Here is a 23,867-nt window from a genome sequence, read left to right as displayed (position 1 = left end):
AGATAAACGTGCAGACAGAATGTGATGGCAGGCCTCCGCATATGTTTTACATGATCCAATCGTTGAAGGACAGCAGGACCGCCTGGTGAGAATACAGACACTCAGAACTCTGCAGCCAGACGCCCTGCTCTGGTCTGGAGGCCACATGGACACATTCTTTAGGCAGAAAGCACCTCAAACTATGCACAAGCCAACTCAGGTGTGTACCAGGCTATACTCGCTTTAAAGGTCCTATATTACACAAAACTGACTCCTGTGAGCTAGAATGTTGGCTCTTTAAAAGCATACCACAAATTGTGTTTTGTTTCATTCACACATGTTGGAGTAATCTTTTATTATTATTAGCAGAGGTGGGACCAAGTCATCGTTTTGCAAGTCTCAAGTAAGTCTCAAGTCTTTGACCTCAAGGCCGAGTCAAGTCCCAAGTCAAATACAGACAAGTCCAAGTCGAGTCTCCAGTTGTTGTCCCTTAAATCCAAGTCAAGTCCAAGTCATCAGCTTTGAGCTTCAAATCATTTCAAGTCTTTAAACCAAACTACCAAATAGAGCTTAGTGTTTGCAATTTATATGAATTTTAAACTAAACTGTACTTAAAAACAAAATCCTAGTATATTAATATATGAGTATTTATAGACTATATAAGAGTTGTAGAAATGCTAATTTTTCCTTTTTAAATGTCTTTACAAGATCTTAGTGTGAATCTTTACAGTCATAATAGAACAAATTCAGATTTAAAAGTCTCAAGTCTTCCCAAGTCACAGGCCTCAAGTCCGAGTCAAGCCCGAAGTCACTGACCTTCAAGTCCAAGTCGAGTCCCAAGTCGTAGTCCATTTTATCAAGTCAAGTCTCAAGTCATAAAAATAGTGACTCAAGTCTGACTCGAGTCCAACACACAACTTGCAAGTCCCCCACCTCCGATAGTCTGTCTACATCTCCAAAGCTCAAAATGCTCTGTTCCAACTTGTGATGTCATGTTAGATTTCAAGTTAACAGCTCCTTTTACCTTTAGTTCAGTAGAAATTGTCAATTCCGGGGCTGAAATTTTCCAAATGATTCTAGTGAAGCTGTATAGTAGAGTTTAAAACACAGTGGAGCACTTCCTGTATTGCCACGTGACATCACAAGGTGCAACAGAGTGTTTTCAGTTTGACAGAAGAAGTCAGCCTAAATATGTTAAGTTATGGTTCCTTTACAATGTCTGCAAACTACCCATACACGTGCTGACATATTTAAAAGTACTATTCGAATCTGTCTGTGATCAAAGTTAGGGCTATTGGCTTAGGCTGCCGGGTGCATGATCAGGCACACATGGGGGATTACAGCATTTTGGCAAGAATTACAAAGAAATGATACACAAAGCAAAAGTGAACAAAACCCTTCAGATACATCACTTTCACATTGTCCAATATGGCATCACTGAATAATGCCATTATGTGGACAGAGATTCACAGTCAACCACTCGTAATCAAATCCATTCACTAGGGGATAATAGAAGTGTATTACTGGTGGTTGGAGCAGTTGAAGCCACACTGCAAAAAGTCACATCTAAGCAAGTTAAAATGACTTAAACTGGAACATTTTACTTTATTTAAGCAGATTTAATTTGACAAGTAAAATTATCAACCATTCAAGCAACATTACATTTTGTTCCATATTTTAAGTGCAAAGAGTTGTTGTTTTTCTTGTCTTAAGGGTAGCAAGTTTCATATTTTAAGTACAAAAAGTCTTATTCTATTGGCAGATAATTTTACTTGTCAAGTGAAATTTACTCAAATCATGATCAAACTTTCTTAATTAAAGTCAACTTAACTTGGCTAGATTTTAGTTTTTGCACTGTAACTAGTCTGCCTCTGTACACTTGTAAGGAAACGTACCATGAAAAAAACATAACAAAAGTGTACAGTATAGAATAAAAAAAATTGTTATGAAACAGATAAAAAGTGACAAATAATAACTAATTATAAATAGGGGTGTGCAAAAGTATCAAAATATTGATATATCGTATTGTTTAATGTGATTATACAGTATCGATATCGTGGGCTGCTGTATCGATATATCGCCAAGAGTATTTTTTGGAATATTTGACTCAATTATTTCATTACAGCTACAGTTTTGTCACTTGTTCAAAGGAAGGAAACTCTTTTGTGCAACACATTTTCACTGTTTTGATGATTAAAATGTGTGTGTTTTATATGACCTTTGCACAAGAAGTGGTTTAACAAAGACTTTTAGTATCACAGTCATCATTTAAAAGTTATTGAGTGGATTTAATTTGACAAGTAAAATTATCTACCAATGGAATAAGTGTGTTTTTCTTCTTTTAAGTGCAAAGAGTTAATGTTTTCCTTATTTTAAGTGTAACAAGATTTATTTTCATATTTTAAGTACAAAAAGTCTTATTCCATTGGCAGATAATTTTACTTGTCAAGTGAAATTTACTCAAATCATGATAAAACTTTCTTAATTCAAGTCATCTGAACTTGGCTTTTTGCACTGTAACCAGTCTGCCTCTATACGCTTGTAAGGAAACGTACACTGAAAAAATAATACAAGTGAGTGGGTGCTTCAACTGAGGAGTACTTATCTTAATAAGAGCAGATTCTGACTACTCTTGAAAAACCATTATCGATGGAAAAGGCATTATTCCACTTAAAATAAGATAAAATGTCTTGGTGCACCCTGTCTGCTCAAATCTAGTCAAAGTATTTTCTATCACAACTGATGAAAGAAGGAGAGAAGAGAGAAGAGATTTTCAGGTGTAGCATAAGGACAGAATTAACTCACCTGAACTCATGAGCAGCACTGCCTGTAACAGTGCCACCTCTGTGTCGTCCAGGTTGAACTGCGCCAGGCTTTTGCCCAAGTCAAAGATGGCGTCAGACACCACGCCCAGCCCTCCGTTTTTGAGCTGCTCCCTCTTCACCGCCATCTCTCCGCTCAGGGTCAGCGTCTCACTGTCAGGGTCGTAGCGCATGGCGGCTCGCAGAGACATGATCTCCATACAGCAGCCTTTCAACAGGATGATCTGGTCCTCACAAGGCAGCTGCAAAACACACACACATGAGCTCAAGAACAACTCAAAGGAAAGGAAGGGAAAATAATCATTCTTTTGTACAGAATGTTCCATAGTGTGCCATTATATTCATATATTTTGCATTTGTCCAGTGGTGGAAGAAGTGATCAAATTTGTTGCTCAAGTAAAAGTACAGATACTGGAAAAAAAAAAAACCTCAAGTAAATGTAAAAATATCCCATGAAAAAATCAACAAGTAAAAAGTAAAAGCATTTCATTCAGATTTTGAGATCTAATAAAACTTCCAATATAGAGATGTTGATAAAGATTTGTGCCTCAACTTTTCAGCAGGTCTCATATAATAATAAAAATACTTTTACTTTTCAGTATTGTTAAAAAAATGTAGTGAATATGTAGAAAGTACAATTACATGCTCTCAAATGTAGTAAGTAAAAGTACAACATATCCACTGTAAAACTGACTTAAGTAAAGTACAGATAGCTACATTTTTTAAACTTAACTACAGTACTTTACTACTTTTACTTCATTACATTCCATCACTGTGCTTGTCTTCATGGAGATAAAGTGAAATTCCATATTGTGGGACATTTCAGGCAAAGCAATATAAAAAGTATCTTTATGGACTGAAGACAAGCAGAAATGTAGCAGAAGCATTACATAATGTGCATTTAATGTTTTGTTACATCATCCATCAAGCCATGACAAACTAACACTGTGTAAAAGTGATACCAAATGACTGATCTCATCCGATCTGGAAAGCAAAGAGGTGTTGTTTTTTTTTTTTTTTTGAACATGCACAGAAAAAAAACAGTATCAAAACAAAATAAAAGCATATGAAAACCAACCGATAATGGGCATGAAATAATCCTTGTATACAAGGAATTATATACATGTTCGAAAAGGAGTACGTGGAAGTATAATCATATACACATGTAACAATATCCAAATCTCTTCATACAATATTTTCACAATATCCATCTCACGGTACAATATTTATTGAGATATTTTGTGGAGGCAAATAATAATAATACAAAATTGTGAGTATGCTACTTTTCTCTCATCATCCAAAAATCCCAAAAATTTAGATTTTAAAGGGCTTCATAACAGAGCAAAGGATCATGGTCTATGTAGTTCTCACTATTTTTTTAGCTGTTGCTGCACGAAAACAATGAATTTAAGCAAAGAGACTTGAGATTCGATATATTGTGACAGCCCACGATATTATTGTGAGGCTTTTGACGATATGATATCACGATATTTCAATTATTGTTACATCCCTCGAGTAAATTTTAAGCATTCTCTTTCCTTATCACTTGATTAACTTTTCTCCTCTTATTCTTCTTCCTCTATTAAACATATACATACAATATTATTGCTCTTTTATATTTTGGTTAGGTCTTAGTACTTGAATTGAAAACCTCTGGGAAGAAGAGGAACTTTGGGACAACAGTGTCTCTATGGCTTTAGTGTTGTTTTGTTCTTAGGCAAGACACTTCACCAGTTTTGCCGGTTTTAAATGTGGTGCATGTGAGTGCTTGGAAAGCTTAACAGAAGTCCAGAGTGAATGAATAATGCATAAAAAATCCAAAGCATATTTAAGTGTGTGTAAAAGCGCTATATAAGCCTATTGCATTATTATCATTATTACTAAAAGGAAAGACCAGATCAAGAAAAGAAAACTCCCTTTTATTTGCCAAGCCTCATCTTAATACCTGCCTTTCCTTATTCAAACACCTTAATTTAAAGAAGCCCTCGTGAACATTAGAGATTCAGGAGCAGCGTGAGGGCGAAGAGAAGGCGAAGGGCGCAGAATAAATGAAAGGGGGTCAGAGCGTGGAGCAGGTGAATGCTGCGGATGATTTAAGGGGAGAGACAGGAGAGCAGAGGGGGCCCGCTGAAGCTGCACTGATGAGCCCAGATTATAAGTAATACAGGCCTGATTTACATGGATATGAGAATGAGATCTGCCCAACCTGTTTGATTAAATCCACTGACTTCAGAATTCATTGTTTATTTCACTACACACAAAAGTGGATTAATCCGTATTCATCGGCTGTGATTTGTCTGGTTAATTTGTACCTTGTGGCTTACAGTAAACACCTACCATACATTTATTACAGTGATACAAAGTAATGTATTCATTTCTGGTGGGTAGGAAATTGCTATCTGTAATTACTGCCGCAGAATGAACAGGGCGCAGAATATACACTGGTTTATATGAAGATGGAAATGGCTGATTGCAAATTGTAATCAGTTGTATACAAAATAAACAGAATATTTTAGCGAGTAGATGTTACTTTCATAAGCTTTCAAATAAAATAAAAAAATGGACTGACAAAAATACACACTGGCATACACATTTTTTGCCTTGCCATGTATCTTAGACTGTATATAGAAGAGAACTAAGGGAGTGTGACGTCTCCCGTAGTGTTCAGCTCCAGTCAAATGAAGCTTACAGAGGCTTGCAGTGAGGAGAAAATTTGTAGGTGAGTTCCAGATTAGGAAAGGAAATGATTCATGATTCATTCAACAAACATCTTGACTAAATATAGTTATGAAACAGATAAAAAGTGACAAATAATGCCTAATTATAAATACGGCTGTGCAAAAGTATCGAAATATCGATATGTCGTATCGTTTAATGTGATGATGCAGTACTGATATCATGGGCTGCTGTATTGATATATCGCAAAGAGTATTTTTTGGTGTATTTTACTACATTATTTTGTTACAGAGGTACAGTTTTGTTGCTTGTTCAGAGGAAGAAAACTCATTTATGCGACATTTTTACTGTTTTGATTAAAATGTTTGTGTTTTATATTCACTTTGCACAAGAAGTTAACAAAAACTTTTAGTATCACAGTCATGATTTACCCATTACTTTTTTATTGGACCGTATCAAATCGTTTTGAAATATATCATTACGTATCAAAAGTGCACTGTACCGAGATATGTATCATATCGTGGCCTATGTATTGAGGTATGTATCGTATCAGCAACTTTTTAATGATACACAGCCCTAATTATAAATGTTTATTACTGTGTTTTTGTTTTCTTTTTGGATAAATTCATGAATAGGTGGAGGTGAGCTTTACTGTAATTTGAGTGAGTGGTTGGATTTTAAAATCATCAATCAATTTCAATCAAACAGCAGCTGAACAAGCAGAGGTAACACTAGCAAATCATAATTATTTTTCTAAATATTTCTCACCTATAGCATCATTCCTCACTGCTAAAAGAACTTAATATAGCTTTATAAACACATATTTGGCTACAAAAACTACCACTACTACTGCGACTATACCTACAGTTCCTATCTCGGTCTCCAAACATTGTCTGTCCTTGTCGCTGTATAGACCTCGATAATTATCCAATCAGAGAAGGCCTCATTACGAGCTGTGGGCACAATGATTACAAGGTAGTGGACCAGATAACGCAAACACAGTCCCAAGATCACAATCAGACACAAAAGCTACTCCCACGTCACCATCTAAGAACATTCTACGACTTATTTACATTTTCATATCACTGACATCATATTTTTCATATAAATGTGAAGCAATATTGCATTTTTTGTTGACCACTATGACAAAGTTACACATATCGAGTGCTCATATTTTATACTGAACTATGGGTGAAATGGGTGATGATGGCCATACATCCACACTGATTGCGTAGCTATGGGCACAATTGAAAAGACAGATGTGCTAATATTCTTATTATGGGCAGCATATTGTGGAGCCTATCACAAAGTACTCTACAGACGCAATTCACCAGAGCACAATAGTATATATTAAAGGCCATAGGAGGAAATTAAGGAGGTTTATAGCTAAAGGGAAGACAAATAATGCTATTAAATGTATAAGGGAAACAGCTGAGTGGTGCTGCTATAATGCACACACTATTTGTCAACGCCAACTTGGGAACAGAATATAATTATGTCTATAACTAACCTTAGTCTAACCCTATTTAATGTCTCATATAACTTAACATAAAACTCACAAAAGAATATTGCATCTTGCTTGCAACATGCCTGGTGACCTACTTTTGGATCTCATCAGTTGAGAAAGCAAACAACAATCCTTCAGTGGTGTAAAGTTACTACAGTACAGTATAGCTCTCTTGCTCTACTACAACTTGAAGTACTCTACAGCCACAACTACTTCCTCACATGTTTTCAATTGGAGTTACACTATTTTCTAAAGTTGGCATTTGTTTGTAGCAAACGCACACACAAGAACTTAAACAATCACTTCACTTTCCACTTTTAACTTCGACTTATAACTGGGAAACGTAAAACTGCACTATGAAACTTTTCTGGGGGCATCGTCACTATTACCTGACCAGCCAGTCTCTTCTACATTCTGTTCAAATCCTGAAGGAATAAGGAAAAAACCTCTGTCCTAACCTGAGCCCAACTACGCCCGCTATTTGTATTACGTGTCTCTCAAAATTCTCAAAAAAATTCTCCTAACATTCAGAACAAAATATGGAACTTTTTTTATGAGAAATAAATAAAGAGTTTTGTTTTTTAGCTTCACTTCTCTGCACCGTTTCTCTGTCCTCTGTCTTGTTTTCTTTTCCTTCTTTACATTTAAGACGCTATGTTTGTTTTGACATAAACGGACCACGCGTCTCTCTGATTGGCTAATCTGCCTGTCAATCATAAAATCAGAGAGACAGGATATGAATCCAGACTCCCTCGTCTCCACCACCTGCTTGTCTCCATGGAGAAGTTATTACGTTGCCTTTAAGTGAGCCCATCTCTTTCTCGTGGAGGAAATTGTTCAGTAAAAGCTATACAATATAATACAATACATGTGACAATCAAGTTCACATTATTTTTTTCAGTTTTATATAAGTTCACTGTTCTTTTCATGATAAATATGTACCAGCAGCTGTTTCCAGTGTAGATAAAAATCAGTGTACGCTATGTCTCCAGCTTTGCATTAGGAGTCTAGCTTGCATTAGTGAACCATTTGACATTTGAAATAGTAACTCCCTCTAAAAGTACTTGTATAAATGCAGCGTATATTCACCTCTGAGAACATGGGCAGTTTTTTGGCAAAGTCGACAACGCGCGTGATGGCGGGAGTGATGATCTTGGTGAACTCGCTGAAGGCTTCCAGGTCCACTTTGTCTCCGTCCGACGAAGGGGCGATGGGGGACTGGCCAATTTTCTCTGGCTGCACGGAAAGAAAAACAAAACATCATAAATATACAACATGGAAGAAAGGGCTCCTCTTGACAAGACGGCTGAGTTACGCCGATAACGTCAGGTGTAATGGTCCAAATATATAGACTTGAACATTTTAGTGGAGATTATCAAAACAAGCTATAGCCCGATATAGGTATTATAAGCATTTTAAGAGTACAGAATTATAGACAAAGCTATCAAAGTGACTCAGAGCTTATAGGAGGATTTAGTGCAGGCAACAAAACCCCCTTTAAACTTTTATGCCCTTTTGGTTGTCTCTTACAAAGTCTGGACAACCCTTGGAAGACAAATTAAAAGCAATCTATCAGATAAGAGGAGTGGTTAGTGCTTTGTAAGAGCAATGGGAAGTGTCAGGAGGGCAGATAGCACTTTCTACAAAAGTACTGCGCTAGGGAACTTCAATAGTACTTTATTACTACAGTGTGTGTACATACAAAGTTATGGGAAATCTAGAAATGAATGATGATGTTACCTATAGGGCAGAGTCATCAATAATAGAATGGAAAGGTTTAGTACAGCCAGAAATCAATTTAACAACACTGTATTTGTACTGTATCCTTAACCCTGAGAAATAAAACGCTCTCTCAGAGAATACAATTTTGAACGGGACAATATCACTTTATTTGTATAGCAGGTTGCAGGAAGATTAAATATTTTATTTATAGTACTACCAGTGATGCATTACTAGTAGGGATGTAACAATAACCAAAATATCGTGATATCGTAACGTCAAAGTTCTCATAATAATATCGTGGACCATCACAATATATCGAATCACAAGTTTCTTTGCTTAAATTAAGAGTTATGGTGCAGCGACAGTTAAAAAAACAGAGGGAACTACATAGACCATGATCCTTTGCTCCATTTCAGTGCAGACTACAAGAAGCAATAACAGTTCTAAGCACTTTTAAGTCTTAGTTCTTTGGATTATGTCTTGTCAAGGCATTTTAAGAGGAAAAAGTAGCATATTAACAGTTTTGTTTGCCTCCAAAAAGTATCACAAAAAATATCGTACCGTGAGATGTATATCGTGAAAATATCGTACTGAGAGATTTGGATATTGTTACATCCCTAATCGTGAGACTCCCCACCATATCCTGAGCTTTCCCACGATATCGCAATAAATATCGTACCCTGAGGTTCATACTCTGATGATATCATATCGTGAGACTTGCATATCGTTACACCACTAATTATTAGTTTAAAATAGTTGTGGATTGCTTCTAGAAACACACACACACATTTTGTAACACTTGAAGTAATACCTGTTTAGAAGGACAAGGCTTTATATGAAGGTTTATCTTAATCTGATTCATCATTATCTGATTTCTGGAGTTATTGGATTATTCAAATACCATGTAAATCTGATGTGACTAATCTGATTTTTTTTTTATTTGTTCACAGCTGTGCAGGTGATGTCAAGGAAAATTATGCAAAAATGTGACCAAAAACAAAAATTAAAGAAAAAAATAATAATAAATTGAAAGAGATCATTTAAAAAAATTCTTTGTACTTTGTCTGGAATACAAGAGTTAGTCGAAAAATCCATTGATTACAGACTGTCGACTACAACTTCAACAAATATTTATATGTAATGTATTATGTATTGTATTAATTGTAAATGTTTTAAGTTTTTAACTGTGTACTTAGGATTTAAGAGGATTTGTGATGTAATCTCAATCGGATTTCGTGATAAAATAAAATAAACTAAATAAAATAATCAGATCTCCTCAAAAAGCAGATCTAATTATTGAGTTATCTAAATATTATGTTTTTGTTTTAAGATTTTTACTGGCTCAATGGGTAACGATTAAAAAAAAAAGAAAAAAAAAAAGAAAGAAAACAGGTACCGCCAAGGTTGAGCTGAAGAACTGTAGATTTATGATTTCAGTTGTAAAATACACAGTGCATTGCTCGTTTGCAGGATAGAGCAAGCACCCGTATAATTTATAACAAAAAAATTACATAAAAAATATAGTTTTTATAGGAGAAATAAACAGAAGTCATGATATACTACACAGCTCAATATAGCCGCGTACAGACCACATAGGCACACCATGTTCCCATCTGTAGGTTCTGTACTATTTCTGAACAACTTTTGATGGATAGTGACCACTGTAGACTGGGAACACCCCACAAGATCTGACGTGCTGGAAATGTGAATTCATAATATGTCCCTTTTGGCAGAGTCCCACAAATTCAAAACCGATTTTCCTCAACTTTTATTCCAAATTGTTACAACCACCAGATATACATAACAGGTGCTGCGATGGATAGAGATTCACTTGACCGACTGTGGTCTGAACGTCAAGTCAGCTTAAAACACAAAATATAGGAATCGTCTAATAAATTAAACGGGTCCGTAGCATTGTAAACAGAGCGTATGTCACAGGCTTAGTCATTATTTAAACTGGGTTGAGATAGGAAGAGTCAGCTCACTGGGAGTCATCAATAATAATCCATGGGGAGAGAGGGTTGCGTAAATGAGTGCAAACTGCAGCCAATTACCCGCCATGGAACCGCCAAGCTATTATGGAAAATGTAAATCGCTGAAATAATAGTCGTGATGGACCGCTCCGGGTGTCACGCCAGGGCCAAGATAAAGCTTTGGTTTTCGGCACAGGAGGTCAGGGCATACACCGGTCTCCAGGGGGAAAAGATCACACATGTTAGAACAAAAATCAGGCTGCGGCGATGAGAGAAAGGCCTAGAAACACTGGGGAACTTAACTCACAGCACAGAAAATAAATGGACAGAATATGCAAAAATGTTAACACTGCATTATGTGACTTTTCAAGTGGAGGGTTTGTCTCCGTGGGGATGTTACTGCTTTGCCAAAATGCTCCCCAGTATGACATTAAACATATCTGTCTCCATGGAGACAAGTAGGTGACAAGTTACAGCTCGTGTGTAGAAAACGTTTTGTGCAATAAAAAACTGTAATTGAGTAAAGGCAAATTTAATGCCATACTGTGGGATATTCTAGGAAAATTAAGCAGGTGTTGGACCCTCCACCTGGAAAGTTACACAGCACATCTTTAAAGAGGATATAGAAGTCTGGTGTTGATTGCAATAGAAAAGAGGCAGTGGCTAGTAAGATATTATAGCAATTACAGAAACTGTCAGAGGTGAGACCAAGTCGTTGTTTTGCAAGTCTCAAGTCTTTGACCTCAAGTCTGAATCAAGTCCCAAGTCAAAGACAGGCAAGTCCAAGTCAAGTCTCGAGTCACTGGCCAATAAGTCCAAGTCAAGTCTGCTTTGAGTTTCAAGTAATTTCAAGTCTTCAAACCAAAGTACCAAATATAGCTGAGATTTTTGCAATTTATATGAATTTTAAACTAAAAAGTCATGGTATATTTATACATGAGTATTTACATTTACATTTTAGTTATAGAAATGCAAATTTTTCCTTTTTAAATGTCTTGACAAGATCTTAGTGTGAATCATTACAATCAGAACAGAGAGAATTCAGATTTAAAAGTGCTAAAAAAAACAGTTATTTTCTTATGTAGTCTGCAATGAAATGGAAGGATCATGTTCTATGTAGTTTCCTCTGTTTTACTGTATTGTACTGAATAATACTGTAGTGCATTTGAGGATACTATCTCACAGTACTTCAGTTACATCTGAAGTAACAAACAGAGAAGTGGGAGGGACATGTTCCAGTTTATTCCTGTAAAATTAAGCACCACATTTATCAAATGTAAAGAGAAAAGTATTTTCCGAAATTCTGATTTTTTTTAGGAGAAACATCCTAAAAATAGTGACTTAAGTCTGACTCAAGTCCAAGTCACAACTTGCAAGTCCCCACCTCTGGTTTATGTAATAATATTTCTTTCTAGTTCAAACCATTTTATGGGTGCGTAGTTTGCATATTCTCCCTATGCCTGTAACTACTTGTGGTGGATACTTTTGCCACTCCACAGTGTTAGTGTTATTTTATTTCATTTCATTTACATTAAGTTAATTATATTACACATAATTTAATTCCTTTATTTAGACTTATATTCTCATTTGGGTGTACACATTTTAGTTAATATAAGTCTGAATTGTGTACTTATACTTGTTTTTTCTTTTTGTTTGTTTGAGTGTCAGATGGAGGACCCTTGGCAGAGACCATCCATGAATCAATAAAGGAAGGGGGGGGGGGGCTTCTTTTTTGTTAATGATTTACCTCATTTGAGCCTTTGTTAAATTATTTCCTTTTTGACTTTAAACTTATCTTCATACCTTGTCTTTGCCTTTCGGTTTGGTCCACTACACTAATATCGGGTTATTTTTAGCAATAAGGACCTTAAAATAAAATAAAAATAAATAAATACAAATAAAAGTCTTCTATCTTCTAGTAGCATTTTTCCACACCTCCCTCTCTGTACACTCCAGTCTAGTCAATAGTATATAGTGCTTCCATCCATCTGTCTGAGCTATTAGCACATATATGAAGACACAACCATGATAAATCAATATTTTCTACTAGAAGCATTTACGTGCCGCATATGGGAAAGTCTTTATAGTCTGTGGTTGAAATTCCGGCAAACTGCTCTGTCTATCTTGCATAACATTCCTGGAAAATTAAAAGTTCAGTTCACAATCTATAGGGAGTCCACGTGATTGGGAAAACTGCGAGATTGTTTACGCTTGGACTGGAATTGCATTTGGGATTTCAACTTGAGAGCGTAGAAATGTATAGAGGGAAACAAAGTAGGGAGAAGCCTAGCGTTGTCAGATTTGGTTAATTTCAAAGCTTGAAATGTCAGGCCAAAATATACACTATGTAATACACAGAGGGATTTGATGCTACAAGACAGCTTTTGCAAAATCCACTTTAAAAATTGGGCACGGTTCAATGTTTAATATATCTCTAATGTGAACGCGATGACATACAGGTCAATAGGAAGACAGCGCCGAGTCAAACAAATCAGGAAGTTATGGAAATGAGCAAGACCATAACTTTGCATAAGGGATATAGAGTAAGCTATAGGCTCAAAATGCAAATACTGACACTGCAAAAACATCATGTGGTTGTTTATACTGAGCTCTATATGTGGTGTGTGTGTGTGTGTATAAGTTCATGCTTTGAGCCTAGACCTTGACAGAGGAAATGGTCAGTATTGTTTTCTTTATGGACGTGATAGTGTATTGAATTGCCAGCTGAGCTCTCATTATCTGTGTCAGTACTAGGGATGTAACAATAACCGAAATATCGTGATATTGTATCATCAGAGTTCTCACAATAATATCGTGGACCATCACAATATATCGAATTACAAGTCTCTTTGCTTAAATACATAGACCATGATCCTTTGCTCCATTTCAGTGCAAACTACATGAAGAAATAACAGTTCTAAGCACTTTTAAGTCTTAGTTCTTTGGATTAAGTCTTGTCAAGGCATTTTAAGAGGAAAAAATATCATGTTAACAGTTTTCTTAGCCTCCACAAAATATAGCAATAAATATCGTACCGTGAGATGTATATCGTGAAAATACTGGATATTGTTACATCCCTAATTGTGAGACTCCCCATCATATTGTGCGCTTTCCTACGATATCGCAAGAAATATTGTACCATGAGGTTCATACAGTGACGATATCGTATTGTGAGACTTGGATATCGTTACAGCCCTAGTCAGTACCAGAGGTGGGGACTTGCAAGTTGTGATTTGGACTCTTTGGACTTAGACTTGAGTCGCTATTTTCAGGACTTGAGACTTGACTTGATAAAACAGACAAATATTTGGGACTGAACTTGCACTAGAAGGTCATTGACGTGGGACTTGACTTGGACTTGAACCCTGTGACTTGAAAAGACTTGATGCTCAGACCAGTTAACAAATTAAGTGTTATTAAGCGCTCTTAAATCTTAACTTTTTCTGTTCTGACCATAATAATTTTGCACTCTTGTCAAGACTTTTAAAAAGGAAAATATATAAATGTTATATAAATGTAAATATTCCTGACGTGTTAAGTATAATTTAGTTTTAAATTAATATAAATTGCAAAAATCCAAGCTATATTACTATATACACTTTGGTTTAAAGACTTGAAATGACTTGAAGTTCAAAGCAGACGACTTGGACTTGACTTGGACTTATGCCGGGCGTACACTGTGCGATTTTTGACCCTTTTTGAGCCGATTTTTCGCTCGTGCGACTGTTTTGGGGATCGGGCCGAGTTTTGGCTTCATCGTGTGTCGTGCTTCGTGTAGTTTACATGGGGTAAAGAGAACCGATTAATGGCTCACGACCAGCTCCCGATCGACATTCTTAGGTCGCAAGAAAATCAAACTTGTTTGAAATCCAGTCGCCTCTCGTGAGGATTTCGCTCTGTTGAAGTTGTTCCACGAGCCGATTTGCCAGAATCTGGCAGACTGCGCATGCGCGGACACAGAAGTGGCTCAGCATTGTGTCTCCGCACATCTGTGGTTTTCTAATTCCGTGGTTTTCTTCTTCGTGGTTTTCTACTTCTGGAACAACAACTTTGACAACTCCGGTCGTTATGTGAACGTACAGTGTGAGCAGGCAAGTCGCATCCGAGCATCGATTCGTTCAGTGTGAGAACATGACTCGTGAGCTGTGAACTTTTAAACCCTGTGATTTGGTCGTACAGTTTAAGCTGGGGCTGAGTGACACGACCGAAAATATCGCACAGTGTACGCCCGGCATTATAGGCCAGTGACTCGAGACTCGACTTGGACTTTCCTGTCTTTGACTCGGGACTTGACTCGACTTGGTCCTACCTCTGGTCAGTACATATATTTTTGGGTGAATTTTACATGTTTATTTTTTTGTACAGTTTTCCCTATAACTTCTTGCATATAGCTGAGATTTTTTATTTACATTTTTTTTTTTATTTTGACTTGTACATACACATTTCTATAATTATGCCTTATTTGACACCTGTTTCTTGCTCTTTCTTTGCTACTTATTTAGAATTATGTTTTATTCTTTGTCATTACATTACATTGTGATGTCTGAGCTACTGTGTCCAAATCATTTCTCTAAGTCCAAGTTTATATTTTTGTACAGTTTTCCTTGGCCTTTCCAATTGTCTTTTGTCATTTCAGCTTCAGCTTCCTGTTTATGAAAAATTCTGAGGACGTTTCCGCCAGAAGTTATAATGTTTTGTTTTCGATTGTTAATCAGTATAGCCACGGTCCAGATTTTTCATTACTGTGAAACTCATGGAGAGGCCTACGTGTGTTGAGATAGACCAGTGCTTTTTAACTTATAATGAAACAAAACTTTATATTCTATTGTAATTGTTTTGTTACAATAAAGGGCAGTGGGAATATCAATACTTTAAAAGACATACTGTATTTCAAGAGACTCAAGAATGGCTTACGATTATAAAAAGACAAAAAATAATATTTAGTCGAGAGATAATTTCACATGGTAGATCAAATACTCAAATCAAATCACTTTACCCTACATGTTTTCTTTGTTTTTTTCAGTAGACCTCAAATCTTTGGTACTAATGGAGACCGTCTGCTCTGTTTTTTTTCCCCTCGACCAAAAATTCATATATTCATTGAGCTTAAACGCAATGCGGAGTGTAAAGAAATTCCGTGGTAACTAATATCCATAACGTGGGTTGGTTTAAGCCCAGAAAGCAAATTCAAAACATCAGCGAAATGCTTTAATAACTTGGCGGTTCATAACATTTCAGAAACAGATTTTAAACTAAATTATAGGTCTTGTGCTCATTAGTCACCACAAAGCTGATTACCCCTGAGCAAGCTTTCAAACTTTTAATATATATTTTTGTTATATATATGAGAAATTAAGTTCCAGAAAAAGGAGGTGGGTGAAGTCCATACTGTTGAAATGTTTCTAAAATAGCTCATATACTGTAACAAATCATTTCAGTTACATCTCCATCGCGGCCCATTTCAGCGTTTACATTGTTCGTTTCCTTCATTGAGACACACACTTCTATAATGTGTGTCCTTTCCAGTATTTTTCTCCGTATTTTTGATCTTTTTACTCTGCTTGAAATTTCACACCAGCCGACCGCAGCCTAATTATCGGCCCACAGTCTCGTACCGGAGCGGGCTTGTAGTTTCCTAGCAACCACAGCTTCCACGGTGTCTACCTCCTGACAGGTTTATTCACTGTACCTTTAAAGCTGCTGCGCCCTCTTTACAGCTTTTACCAACACTTTACCAGTAACTGAGGAAAAACAAAAATGTGATAATGCCCAAATTGTATCACTGAAGTAGAAAAGCAACAGCGCTGTACTGAATGTCCGGCTGAATGTTCCACTGTACGGCAAATAACTTGTATCTTCCATGGACACAAGCAGGTGATGATACAAGGACAAGTCAGATCTGTGGAGAGGTGATCCCACTCGCAACAAGAATACAAGTTTTTCAAGGTATTTTTCAGGAATAAAACATGTAATTAAATAAAGTTAGGTAGATGTAATGCCATACTGTGGAACATTCATTTTAAAGCTTTAACATTAGTTCACCTTTTGGTAGAAAGTACTGATATGTATTTTAAATGTGACTAATACCACTACTACCACTAGTACCACTACTACTACTATTACTACTACTACTATCTGTTACTACTATCTGCTACTATTACGACGACTACTAATACTACTACTACCTAGTACTGTCTATTACTGCTATCTATTAGGACTACAACTATCTACTAGTACTATCTACTACTTCTGTCTACTGCTACTACTACTACTACTATTATTATCTACTAGTATAATCTACTACTACAGTATTACCACGACTACTAATACTGCTACTACTGTCTATTACTACTACTACTACTACTACTACTACTACTACTACTACTATCTATTACTATTATCTACTATTACCATAACTACTAATAATACTACTGCTTTCTACTACTGTCTATTACTATCTACTAGGACTACTACTACTACTACTATCATCTAATACTGTTCTCACGCCTACTAATACTACTACTGTCTACTACTACTACTACTACTATAGACCCTACATTGTATACCATTATTGTAACTAATACTCTTACTACAATACTAATTAAATTGTTACTGCAACTGTTGTTGTAATAATTAGTACTGTCACTTTGTAATTACTGGTACTACCTACTTTCTACTTTCTACTTTCCCATCCAGGCCAGTTTTACTCTGTTAAAGTCTGCCAGTTTGCGTGCCTAAAAGTGCAGGCACAAGCTGTATTACTTGCTTACAATATTTATCTTTGCCATTGAGTATAATGAATAGTTTGAAGAGGATATAAAAATGCAGCGTGATAGTGCAGAGGAGCATGACGCCACAGTTAATGAGTCCGCGTGGGGGAAACCCTGACACTTCTGTCCAAAAAGAAATGTGCACGATACAACAGGAGGACAGCCCGGATGAGCCCAAATTACGACTTCCAATTCGCCTGCCAAGTGAGCGCTTATGTCTGAGGATTTGCCCTGGTGGAGATAAGGAAAAAAATACTGAGAAAAGAAAGACACACGGACAGGAAACAGATTAGAGGAGTATAGAAAGTGGAGGTATGAAAGAAAGTGAATGCTCAGAAGTGGGTCTCGTTTGGAGCGCAGAGGGATTAGGATGAATGCAAAAGTGAAAGAGAGACGAGACGAGGAGAGGAGAAAGAGGAGAGGGCGTGAGAAGGGGATAGGAGGAGAGGAGAGGTGGAGAGGCAGAGGAGAAGAGGTGGAGAAGAGGACACGAGGAGGAGAGAAGAAGAGGAGAAGAAGGCATTAGAAGCGGAGAGGAGAGGAGGGAAAGGAGGAGAAGTGGAGAAGAGGAGGAGAGAAGGACGAGGTGAGATGAGAGGAGGGGTGGAGGAGAGGAGGAGGAAAAGAGGATAGAAGGAGAGCTGTGAGGAGGCAGCCTCTGGGAATAGAGACAGAAGAAAGTGGTACTGAGTGGCACCGACAAGCAGCTGTGTGGAGGCGCTAGCATGCAGTACACTCATGTATTTTAATGTCAATCAGATATACAGTACTAAGAGGAACACTAAATATGTAGTAAAAGTAAAAAAATACAAGATACTAAGCGCAGGATCAATTTGTCAAGGGATCAATTTTTACCAATTACCAAATATTTCTGCAGAGACTAAGGTAGCTCAGACATCTCTATTTTAATAATTTATTTGATTCTAATTATTGGAGTAAATAAAATTGAGGTTTGTTTTGCTTCTGTTTAATCTTTAAAGAGTTTTGCACAGTACAAATGCTTGTAAATATGATAAGTAATCATTTTAATTATACTATATTATTATACTTCAGCTTGTTTTAGACTGGGGGCATTAGAGTCTATTATTAAGAAGCCAAAATGGATCTTAAGTAAGACGCTAGGGATGTAAAAATAACCAAAATATCGTGATATCATATCTTCAAAGTTCTCACAATAATATCGTGGACCATCACAATCGAATTACAAGTCTCTTTGCTTAAATGAAGAGTTATGGTGCAGCAATAGCTAAAAAAAAAAGACAGAGGGAACTACATAGACCATGATCCTTTGCTCCATTTCAGTGTAGACTACATGAAGAAATAACAGTTTTAAGTCTTAGTTCTTTGGATTAAGTCTTGTCAAGGCATTTTAAGAGGAAAAAGTAGCATATTAACAGTTTTGTCTAAATTAATAAATTGTACCGTGAGATGTATATTGTGAAAATATTGTACAGAGAAATTTGGATATTGTTACATCCCTAATCGTGAGCCTCCCCACCATATCGTGAGTTTTACCACGATATCGTACCGTGACGATATCCTATCGTGACACTTGGATATCGTTACACCCCTATAAGACACTATCAAGATTTTAAAGAGAATATTTGATATTTGCAGAACTAGTCATAAAAATGTATGAATTAATTTGAATTTGAAATGAATATTTTCTGATCTATGTTATAAAGTTGTGTTTTGTTTCATTACACATGTTTAAACCACAAACCCTGCATATTTAGGCTGAGTTCTTCTCTCAACCTTGTGATGTCATGTGGTAATACAAGAAGTGCTCCACTGTGTTTTTAAACTCTGTACACCTTCATCATTTGGATAATTTCAGCCCTGCAATTACCAATCTCTACCAAACATTTTTTTTTGTTTTGTTTTATATATATATGTAGGACTTTTAAAGCCATGATTACACCTGCAAAGCGATACAGAATCAATAGTACCTATAGAAGAACTGCATGTACCTTTTATGTTATTTGTACAACAATTTCAGAATCAATGCTTTGAAGCGTTAGTCTCCAAACCATACAACCTGGCTCGTAAAAGAACATAGCATAAAGCCAGAGGATGAGTCATTTTTTCTCTGAACATAAACAAGGAAAATCAGCCGTAAAAATATCTGCTTGTGACCTCTTGACCTTTCTGTGTTTAAAGGTCATGTGAAATAACAGGTCTCTCTCTGAAGCCCGCGGCACAGTTTTGTAAAGGTCACTGTACTGAAATATTTATCGTATTCTGTATTTTCAGAAGACCTTTACACGAATTGAGGATTTTACTGTAATGAGAGAAAATATAGATAAAAACAATGAAGGTGTCACTGCCTGTGGCTTTCCATGAATAGTAGTTTAGTGAATGAATAAAGCAGAAGGGTGAAAAGTCTTTGAGTGTCCAAACAAGTGTTATGTTAATTGAAGACATTATTACTATTATTGTATTATTTGTGTTTTTGTTTAGAGCCAAAAATAATACTAAAACTAAATTTCACAGATGATATTTGTAGTTACTGTTTTGAGTACACATTTGAAGTTAAATTTGTGATAAGGGTCAGTTACTTTACTAAATTATTTTTTTTTAAAGCCACAACCACTTTTAGCCAAATAATAGACTCAACTTTTTTGATTATGAGTTTGGCACTGAAAAACATGTCTTTACTGTGAGCGGGCTTGCATCTCCACAGACCTGACACTTATTTTATTGATTGGAAATGTTGTTTCTTTGACTATTATCTTCCTCAGTATGGTAAGTTTCAATGGATGGTTTTAACTTTCTGTTTCCATGGAATCATACAGGTGAGGAGGCCCTCTGGAAAGTTACACACTGTACCTATAATCATGTATTTTGTATCATGTATCATGTGGTGTATTTCTTGTGAGGACTGTACCAGGAATTTGCGCTTCTGCTTCCAGTGTGCGCCCTGAGCGTTGGTGTGCCGGTGGGCCTCGGTGACCAGGCGGATGAGTTCCCACTCTGCCCCCGTAGGCTCGGGGCGGACCTGCAGAGACTTCACCATCTCCTCCTTCTTCCTCTTCTCTCTGTTCTCCTCTATGAGACGCCTCTTGGCCACACGCTTCGAGTCGTCCAACACCACTGCCACAAACGCACACACGAATCATCACAATTTAGGTCAAGATTTCACAAGGACTTCATCTGCAATTATCACTCTAAGGATGAGGCTGTTAATTAATGATCACAATACAAAACTCCAAATGTTGAACTGTCTTAGTTTGTTACTGTTCATTCTACTTTCTTTTATTGTTATGCTTAACATTTTGATTGAGTCACTGATCTGTCTACTTTCAGTTATCATACCGGCATAGACATAAGGACAAATAACTTTTTTTAATGCCACAGTGAGCAATAAAATAATTCTTTATTTTGTCTGGACAAAACAGAAAAACTTTTTAAAGAGTCCGTATTATGCTATTTTGTGATTTCCTCATCAAAAATGTACCTGGAGTTGTGGTTTTATTTCATTTACACATGTTTAACACACAAACCCTGCATATTTATCCTGAGTTCTTCTCTCAAACAGAAAACACTCTGTTCCACCTTGTGATGTCATGTGTTAATTGAGAAGTGCTCCATTGTGTTTTTAAACTATTCACAATTTTCACTAGAATATTTTGGATGATTTCAGCCTTGGAATTGCCAATCTTTACTGAACAAAAGGTAAAAGGAGCTGATAACTTGGACACTACCACTTCATGACATCACAAGGTAGAACACTGTATCATAGAGCATCTTGATCTTTTGAGATGTAGACAGACTAATAAACCAGGATTATTTAAACATGTGTGAATGAAGTAAAACACAGTTCTGGGCATGCTTTTGATGAGGTTCCAGCTCATAAGAGTCCGTTTTATGTAATATAGGACCTTTAAACTTTAAATTTAGCGTTTTATGTGCAAGCAGTCTCTTGTGTCCCATGTTTCTATTGTTATTATAAAAAGACATGACTCACAGTCCATAGCCATGCCCACCGCGATGCACTTCTTGAAGCGGCACAGCTGGCACTGGTTGCGTGTGATCTTGTCGATGATGCAGCAGCCATCGTACTTACAGGAGTAGGTGGGGTGGAGGTTCTTTTGAATAGTCCTGCGGAAGAAACCCTGAGGCAGACAAAAGCACAGAGGATACAAGATTAAATTTAAATACAGGAAGCACAGCTGAACCATTTGAGAAAAAAATCAAATCATGATGTTTCTGACAAGCACTGTGATTACATATATGTTTTACATAACAGGATTCAAAGTTCATATTTTAACAAGAGTTCATGCAAATCCAGCTATTTATGGTGAAAAAAGTAGGAAACAATGTATTTATATAAAAACAGATTGAATCATGAGTTTAAACTGCCTTTTTACATAAGCACTTATTTACTAGTCTCTCCTTTCTGTGGTTGTCCCATATGAATCCTTATAATATAAATAAAAATATTGGTTGACTAATACATTCATTATGCCTTTTTTGACACCAGTCTCTTGCTATTTTTGCTGCTTATTTTAAATTTACAGTATTACTGCCTTTTATATTGTTATTATATTATATTGTGATGTGTGAGCTACTGTGTCCAAATAATTCTCCTTGTGAATCAATAAAGTTTGTCTAAGTCTAATTGACTGAAGAACTACAGCCCTAACAAGGTCACCAGTTTTTTTCCCCACCAGAATAAGACAGAATATTTAATTTTGTGGTGGAAATGATGGCACTTCAAAGATTACAGCCAGAGGCGGCGCTACCATTAGGCAACAGTATGCGGCCGTCTAAAGCCCCCAAACCTGGAGGGGCCCCCAACCAATAGCCATCAGTGCCATTGATCACCAAGGCCACAGAGCAATTAAAATTTCTCTCAATATGACATTAAATGAGAGTAGTTTAGTTTTAAACAAAAAAACATCAAAATAGTACCTGATTGTCAGATTAATTTTAACTATCAAAGCACATTAGAATGGACTAGCTTGACCCTGATTAGAATATAATCATAGCATAATCATTATCATATGTAATGGATATAAACAAAAATGTAATTGTACTAGCAAAAATAAATAAATAAATAAAACTACTTTCAGCTCTGTTTATCTAGTAGGCAACCTAACTAATAAGACAAGATTTCAATCCACCATAATTCAAATAAAGATGTGCGTGTTTCAAGAGCAATGGGGAAAAAAACAATAAATATTTTAAAAAATACAACCCCCCCTCCCTCCCACCAACAAAACAGTGCATTATAGTGAGGGCCCCAAATTGAAGTTCACCTAGGGTCCCCAATTTTCTAACTCCGCCACTGATTACAACACCAATTGCGTCCATTCAAATTAAAATTTTGATGAATCTTGCAGCCCTAAACTGAACAGATTCTGAAATTCTTAAAAAAGACAAGATGACCAGACTTGGAGACAGAGGGAGACCGGAAGAAAAGCTTGTACTGAACTAGTCTTCGCGATGAGCTTTGCAGAAGTGTTCCTAAAACATGTTCTAATATTTACAACAGATGGTAGCACAGACAAATGTACTCATCAGAACAGTCTCGTCTTGTGTGTGGCCTACATCGAGTTTGCATTAAAAAAAAACAAAAACTGCTAGAATCGGGAGCCAGAGTGAGCGTGTTATGAAAGAGATACCAAACTTATTTCATTTGGCCTATTTACAGAAAAGGCAAAATACAGACACTAGATAAGCACTTTAATACACAAATATAAGAGTGTTGGAATGAAGTTTTTGACGTTATCAGGAGATGTATGAGAAACATTGCATCTATTTTGGTTCGTAGATGTTTTTATTGTAAATCGTAAGTTTATATTGGGTAGCTAAAATGTAAACAGTGAAGGGATTTTCCTTTAAATAACCCATTAGATTAGGCTGTGTTATTGGAACATAGAATACCAGCACTGTAATACTAGTCTGAGAACGGGCTGTTTTTAGTTGTCACACAGTTAAAGAACGCTACAACTTGGTCCAAAAGTGTAATGAATTCATTTACAGACAAATTTAAACATAACTAAAATGTATTAATAAGGTAAAGGCTCAAAATGCAGCAGTGCACAATGAGAAACTGGGCCGAATTTTAGAGAAAATGCAGAATTCTGCTTTGTTGTATTGAAGTTTCTTTCCAATCAGAATTCTCTTCACAGCACAGTTTTTAAACAGCAAAAGCAAAATATTGAAAATACCCTGCTAAATCAGAGTTTGTACAGCACAAAATGACAAGGTTAGCAGATTCTATAATAGGGCCCAGTGGACACACAAGGACAGCTGGTTTTCTGCGGAGGGCATTCTGTTACACAAATACTTGGAATCCTTGCAATTTGATATTTGTGCCAATTCTAAATGAGATTTTCATGATCAATTGTGCTTCCCTAATTGGGCATTTGAAAGAGGCCTGTAAGATAATTGCAATATTGTGATTAGAATG

The 23,867-nt window shown here is 36.4% G+C and overlaps 1 protein-coding gene across 1 annotated transcript in view; it reads right to left on the bottom strand.

Annotated features, from left to right (window-relative positions):
* The window catches only part of thrab (thyroid hormone receptor alpha b), a 329,532-nt gene that overhangs the window by 13,315 nt on the left and 292,350 nt on the right, over positions 1-23,867 (bottom strand). Inside the window, exons 7-10 of the mRNA XM_020918395.2 lie at positions 21,417-21,564; positions 20,337-20,542; positions 8,074-8,220; positions 2,785-3,043 (exon numbers count right to left, since the gene is read on the bottom strand). Of these exons, the coding sequence (XP_020774054.1) occupies positions 2,785-3,043; positions 8,074-8,220; positions 20,337-20,542; positions 21,417-21,564 (760 nt within the window). The remainder of the gene's footprint in view (positions 1-2,784; positions 3,044-8,073; positions 8,221-20,336; positions 20,543-21,416; positions 21,565-23,867) is intronic.

The sequence above is a fragment of the Boleophthalmus pectinirostris genome, unplaced genomic scaffold (assembly GCF_026225935.1).
Source record: "Boleophthalmus pectinirostris isolate CB_2022bp ecotype Guang Dong unplaced genomic scaffold, ASM2622593v1 HiC_scaffold_14, whole genome shotgun sequence".
In the NCBI taxonomy this organism is placed as follows: domain Eukaryota; kingdom Metazoa; phylum Chordata; class Actinopteri; order Gobiiformes; family Gobiidae; genus Boleophthalmus; species Boleophthalmus pectinirostris.
This window is presented reverse-complemented; position numbering and strand designations above follow the sequence as displayed.